Source organism: Protopterus annectens, chromosome 10.part0, assembly GCF_019279795.1.
Source record: "Protopterus annectens isolate FY-2018-M chromosome 10.part0, PAN1.0, whole genome shotgun sequence".
In the NCBI taxonomy this organism is placed as follows: Eukaryota; Metazoa; Chordata; order Ceratodontiformes; family Protopteridae; genus Protopterus; species Protopterus annectens.
The window spans coordinates 680298284-680305886 of NC_056744.1; the positions used below are offsets into that span (position 1 = coordinate 680298284).

At 35.2% G+C, this 7603-nt stretch overlaps 1 protein-coding gene across 1 annotated transcript; it reads right to left on the bottom strand.

Annotated features, from left to right (window-relative positions):
• Positions 1–243: 243 nt before the first annotated feature.
• On the bottom strand, positions 244–651 carry LOC122814189 (putative uncharacterized protein DDB_G0283431). Its single transcript, XM_044086795.1, has one exon. The coding sequence runs from the start codon at positions 649–651 to the stop codon at positions 244–246; it is 408 nt and encodes a 135-aa protein (XP_043942730.1).
• Between the last annotated feature and the right edge of the window lie 6952 nt (positions 652–7603).

Genomic DNA, 7603 nt, shown 5'->3' on the forward strand with positions numbered 1-7603 from the left:
AACTGGTTTCAGTTGAACTCGCCCCCATGAGCAAATTTAGGTTTAATTTACATACGAACAGTTTCAAATCAATGATTGTTTTGGCTAAATCCATCCTTTTGCCAGGGACGTAAGTTAGCCCTTTAGATAGAAAATTAATCATGTCTTGCTGAATATCAAGGTTTGTATAGTTATAGATTTTAAAGTCACCTTGCGTGCATACATGTATGGAAGGAGCAAGACCATACACCTGGTTTGAAACTGTCACCTCCTTTGTTTCCTCCTGTTCCTTTGATTGCGGTTGGTCCGTCGGTTGTTCTGTTGACAAGACCGATCGGTCCGAAAACCCTGGTCACTATTGTTTTGCTCATTATTGGGGTTAACCACATGTGGTCGATCATGGTAGTTATCATTAGCATTAGTATCATTAGTGTTGTTGTTGCGATTGATAATTCTTTCACTACGTCTTAACCCGTTACCTTCATTGTTACTAATATTGTTGAAAGAACGAGCTTGCCCTTGGTCGTGGGTTCCATCAACCCTGTTATTATTATGTATGTCATTTTTATCAGGGCTACTATTAGATGGAGGCTTAGGATAAGCAATATTATTCAAATAATCATACAAGTCTCTAGTTATTTTCCTCTTTTTAGTGGCATGCATTTTATCCATAGTTGCCTGTATGCTTGTATATATTCTACAATAGTCATATTTGTAATGGGAAAAGTCACCATGAGTCACTATGGTATGTTCCAAAATTTCTAAATCACTCTTAAGATTATTAGTTTCTTGATTGTAATAATTAATAAGAGATTGTAAAAATTCCATACATTGCCTGTCAAAAATTTGGATCAATTCTTTAAAAAATAAAGAATCATATATTAATCCAGCTGGATAACGCCATTGACCCAAGCCTTTGGGTATGATTTTTTTGGTAATGCACTCTTGTAAATACGAGACCTCCAGTTGGAGTTTCCTACATCTGAAAAGCTTGGTGTTGAAAAGGTTAATTTGATCAGAGAAAGAACTCTCCCTCTGTTGTTCTACTGCATCCAAGGGAGCATTGTTGTCATTGTTAGTATTAAAGCTGTATTTATTGCTAAGAAAAGTACCCATAGATGGTAAAACACTTGCTTGATTTGTTGGTGAAATTGGCGCAAGTGGTGCTGCAGGTTCAGAATTATCTTCCGAAGTATTGGTAATTGGTGCATTGTGTTGGCTCGTCGTTGCATTAATAAAACCAATGTTGTTCCGATTCCTGGTAGGTACTGCATCAAGACTTCCCCTCGTATCATTAGTTGGGTTCAGACCAAGAGCCTCGACATGTTGGGTTAAAGTTTCAACCCTTCCCAAAAGTAATTGTACTAGCGTGATTAAGTTGCCAGCAGAATTGTTCTGATTACCGTCAATATTGTCTTCCTGTGTAAACAGGTTTTATGAAACTGCTCCGGTTCCACTCGCCATATAGTAAAACTCTCACAAACGAAAAAAAAGAAACCAAACAACTGAAAAGTAGGCGAGGATGAACGCAATGAGAGCCAGCCAACTGACAATAAAATAAAAGAAACTTGCATTTATTAGTAAGCACTTTCAGTGTGGATCAGTGCCTCACCTTCATCAGACTGAAACAAAATGAAAATCAATTAACATTCTTTATATTGAAAAAATCTAACAATCAATGAATTAAAACCTAAATTAGTGAACCCAGTTAATTCTTAAAAGGGAAAGCCTTCGTGCACATTCTTCAAGTAATATACTGGTAAGTTACACTGTTTTTAACTTGAAGTCATGTGCAAACATGAACACATTTCCTTTATCTTATTGAATTAATTAAAAATAAAAAGCAGCAATACATATTAATTCAAAAAATCCATAATAGTTGCCATAAATAAAAATGACATCAAGCCTTATAGCTAGTTGACTAAGCTAGCAATAGCAAAATTAATAATGAAACTAACTATAAATTAGTTAGTACATTAAAATAAACAATATATAGTAAAAGTCAATTAGTTAATTATTATGTATAAATATCTAGCGCCGATGTAGTTACTAATAAATGAATATATATATATATATATATATATATATATATATATATATATATATATATATATATGTATATATAAATATACAAACCTAATAATCTAATAAGATATAAATAAGTAATAATAATTAATAATGGATAAATACGAATACATCATTGTATATGCCATTATGTATAAATACTAGAAAAAGCAGTACCTGCCAAATAATCATCTCTTAAGGGCATGCAATTTCAAAACACATTTAATAGATAGATTTTCATTCAGCCCTGGTGGAATGGATGCCCCTGTTTTATTTGCCAAATAAGCTCATCAATTTCTAGTAAAATCTGCCAAGGGCCTCCTCTAATGTTATTATCTCAATGTTGTAATGTACTAACTAATTTATAGTTAGTTTCATTATTAATTCTGCTATTACTTGAAGAATGTGCACAAAGGCTTTCCCTTTTAAGAATTAACTGGGTTCACTAATTTAGGTTTTAATTCATTGATTGTTAGATTTTTTCTATATAAAGAATGTTAATTGATTTTCATTTTGTTTCAGTCTGATGAAGATGAGGTACTGATCCACATCGAAAGCGCTTACTAATAAATGCAAGTTTCTTTCATTTTATTGTCAGTTTGCTGGCTCTCATTGCGTTCATCCTCGCCTACTTTTCAGTAGTTTGGTTTCTTGTTTTTTGTTTGTGAGAGTTTTACTATATGGCGAGTGGAACCGGAGCAGTTTCGCAAAACCTGTTTACACAGGAAGACAATATTGACGGTAATCAGAACAATTCTGCTGGTGACTTAACCACGCTAGTACAATTACTTTTGGGAAGGGTTGAAACTTTAACCCAACGTGTCGAGGCTCTTGGTCTGAACCCACCTAATGATACGAGGGGAAGTCTTGATGCAGTACCTACCAGGAATCGGAACAACATTGGTTTTATTAATGCAACGAAGAGCCAACACAATGCACCAATTCCCAATACTTCGGAAGATAATTCTAAACCTGCAGCACCACTTGCGCCAATTTTACCAACAAATCAAGCAAGTGTTTTACCATCTATGGGTACTTTTCTTAACAATAAATACAGCTTTAATACTAACAATGACAACAATGCTCCCTTGGATGCAGTAGAACAACAGAGGGAAAGTTCTTTCTCTGATCAAATTAACCTTTTCGACACCAAGCTTTTCAGATGTAGGAAACTCCAACTGGAGGTCTGGTATTTACAAGAGTGCATTACCAAAAAAATCATACCCAAAGGCTTGCGTCAATGGCGTTATCCAGCTGGATTAATATATGATTTTTTATTTTTTAAAGAATTGATCCAACTTTTTGACAGGCAAGGTATGGAATTTCTACAATTTCTTATTAATTATTACAATCAAGAAATTAATAATCTTAAGAGTGATTTAGAAATTTTGGAACATACCATAGTGACTCATGGTGACATTTCCCGTTACAAATATGACTATTGTAGAATATATACAAGCATACAGGCAACTATGGATAAAATGCTTGCCACTAAAAAGAGGAAAATAACTAGAGACTTGTATGATTATTTGAATAATATTGCTTATCCTAAGCCTCCATCTAATAGTAGCCCTGATAAAAATGACATACATAATAATAACAGGGTTGCTGGAACCCACGACCAAGGGCAAGCTCGTTCTTTCAACAATATTAGTAACAATGAAGGTAACGGGTTAAGACGTAGTGAAAGAATTATCAATCGCAACAACAACACTAATGATACTAATGCTAATGATAACTACCATGATCGACCACATGTGGTTAACCCCAATGATGAGCAAAACAATAGTGACCAGGGTTTTCGGACCGATTGGTCTGGTCAACAGAACAACCGACGGACCAACTGCAATCAAAGGAACAGGAGGAAACAAAGGAGGTGACAGTTTTAAACCAGGTGTATGGTCTTGCTCCTTCCATACATGTAAGCACTCAAGGTGACTTTAAAATCTATAACTATACAAACCTTGATATTCAGCAAGACATGATTAATTTTCTATCTAAAGGGCTAACTTACGTCCCTGGCAAAAGGATGGATTTAGCCAAAACAATCATTGATTTGAAACTGTTCGTATTTAAATTAAACCTAAATTTGCTCCCGGGGGCGAGTTCAACTGAAACCAGTTCTATCAGGGTTCCTAGTTTGTTTAATTCCCCCCCTTCACCCTAGACTATGCCTTTTTGAAAAGATTTGTGAAATGGATCTAAGGGCTAGCTCTGAGAAAAAGCAACATTTATCAACAACTAAAAACATCCTCAGCGCTTCTGAACAGGATTTTCTCCATCTACTTAATGACTGTAACATCAGGATCATGAATCCCGACAAGGGAGGAGGGCTTGTGTTTATGGATAATTTCATTTACGTTGAAGCAATGCAAAAACATCTTAACACAAACGTTTATGAAAGAGTGTCCCTTAAAGAAGTCAACCAGGCATATAGAAAAATTAGGTCAATATTGGATGACTTGTTTTTAGAGGGGTCTATAGACAAGGACCTATTTCAATACTTGTCAATGATTGCACCCAAAACACCTGCCTTATTTGGTACTCCTAAAATACACAAATCTCTTAATAGTCCCCCATTTAGACCTATAGTGGATGGTAGGGGATCCATCACACACAGTTTTGCCAAATATATTGATTATATTTTAAAACCATTGGTTGATAGCGAGCCTCAGATATGTAAAGATTCTTGGGGTTTTTTAAGAACCATAAACAGACTAGACTATCAACTTGAGGCATGCTTTATTACCATAGACATCAAAGACCTCTACACAGTTATCCCCCAGGAAATTGGACTTAAATGGATCAGGGACTTTTTGGTCCTAAAAAAGTAGAGGAGAACACCATATATGTAATCAAAACATTATTGGAAATTGTTTTGACAAACAATTTCATGGTTTTTGAGGGAAAACTGTATTTGCAGAAGTCGGGTGTAGCAATGGGGTCACCATGTGGGGGTAGTTTTGGCAATGCCATCATGGCATATTGGGAAAATGAGTTACTATTTCAGAACAGTCTTTACCAACAGCATGTCTCCTGGTATACAAGATACCAGGATGACATGTTCTGCATTTGGAGAGGAGATAAAACCCTTATTCCAACTTTTATCCATAACATTTCAACCATGACAAGTTTCCTTGAGTTTACATATAACATTGATGATACTTCGATTAACTATTTAGACATTCTTTTAGTGAATGACAGATGTAAACGTAGGTACATCAGTAGGATTTATAGGAAACCTACACATTCAAATACCTTTTTGCATTTTTCAAGTAATCACCCCTACCACCAAAGAAGGCCATTATAAAAGGTCAGATGGTTAGGGCAGCCCGAATGGTGTCTGATGATGATGAGTTTGAGACTGAATGTGAAAACCTGCAAGGCATGTTTATGCATAGAGGCTACCCTGCTTCCTTGATTGTTAATATAAAGCAAGAAGTTTGTCATAAAAGAAAAAACGGGTACTTTCAGCCTTTACTTAGTGGGTTACAGCAACAGCCCATGCCAATGGAATCTTTATTGGATAACAAGAATAATAGGGTTTACATGACCAGCTTCTTATCGACGTTTTCCCTAGATTATGTATTTATCAGGGATATTATAAATAAAAATTGGAATGTCATAAGAGAAGAATTAACATTGATTAAAACATTAGGTGAGAAACCACGTATTACGTACAGGAGAGGGCTTAACTTGAAAGCATTACTTGAGAAAAAGACAAGAGTCCCAAATAGTAGGGTTAAAGGTATGTTCAAATGTGGTACTTGCCCTCAGTGCAAACACATATTTGAAGGGACTAGATGTATAATTAACAACAAAATATACATGATTGGTTTGAGATTCAATTGTGATAGCAAAAGTGTGGTTTATGCAGCCTTATGTTGCCAATGTAATGCATATTACATTGGCAAAACTGAAAGGAAACTCAAACAGTGCATGTATGGACATTTTTATGCCATTAACAAGGGGGACATTAAAAACGCTTTGGCTAAACACATTTTAGAATACCCTGGACATATTTTTAAATTTTTAGTGTTACAACATTGAGATAATGACATTAGAGGAGGCCCTTGGCAGATTTTACTAGAAATTGATGAGCTTATTTGGCAAATAAAAACAGGGGCGTCCATTCCACCAGGGCTGAATGAAAATCTATCTATTAAATGTGTTTTGAAATTGCATGTCCTTAAGAGATGATTATTTGACAGGTACTGCTTTTTCTAGTATTTATACATAATGGCATATACAATGATGTATTCGTATTTATCCATTATTAATTATTATTACTTATTTATATCTTATTAGATTATTAGGTTTGTATATTTATATATATACATATATATATATATATATATATATATATATATATATATATATATATATATTCATTTATTAGTAACTACATCGGCGCTAGATATTTATACATAATAATTAACTAATTGACTTTTACTATATATTGTTTATTTTAATGTACTAACTAATTTATAGTTAGTTTCATTATTAATTTTGCTATTGCTAGCTTAGTCAACCAGCTATAAGGCTTGATGTCGTTTTTATTTATGGCAACTATTATGGATTTTTTGAATTAATATGTATTGCTGCTTTTTATTTTTTATTAATTCAATAAGATAAAGGAAATGTGTTCATGTTTGCACATGACTTCAAGTTAAAAACAGTGTAACTTACCAGTATATTACTTGAAGAATGTGCACGAAGGCTTTCCCTTTTAAGAATTAACTGGGTTCACTAACTTAGGTTTTAATTCATTGATTGTTAGATTTTTTCTATATAAAGAATGTTAATTGATTTTCATTTTGTTTCAGTCTGATGAAGGTGAGGCACTGATCCACACCAAAAGCGCTTACTAATGAATGCAAGTTTCTTTTATTTTATTGTCAGTTTGCTGGCTCTCATTGCGTTCATCCTCGCCTACTTTTCAGTAGTTTGGTTTCTTGTTTTTCGTTTGTGAGATTATTTCAAACAGTTACCAAGGACTTAGATGGATGTGAAAGTTGTCCACACAGCCCACCTGGACCTCACTAAGGACTTTCTACACCATTCCCCACTCTGTCATCATGGACAAGCGTACCAGCTTGAACATTAACAGCTATATCACAGGATGGGTGGCCAAGTGGCTCACAGATCAAACATACATGTTCAGAGTTGCGGGTGGTATGTCCGACTCTAAGCCAGTCACAGATGACATCCCACACGTCTTGGTCCTGGGACCCCACCTGTTCAGTAGATACTGCTCAGAGGTACAGGCAAGCATGGGAGTTGTATGGCTGAACAGGTTTGCAGATGACTGCTAACTGTGGTCCATAATCGACTCTACGGCTGACACAGACATCCTCCAGAAGTGTCTTACAGAGACTGATACCTGGTGTCAAAACAATGCCCTCAAGCTGAATGCCAATGAATGCATAGTCATCCCCTTTGGGTAAAACAATTTGCACACAAATTACCACATAGGTGGTAATCCAGTATGTACGGAGAAAGTCATTATGGCCCTGGGTACACAGGTAGATAGCAAACTACCCTTTGATGGTCACATGGC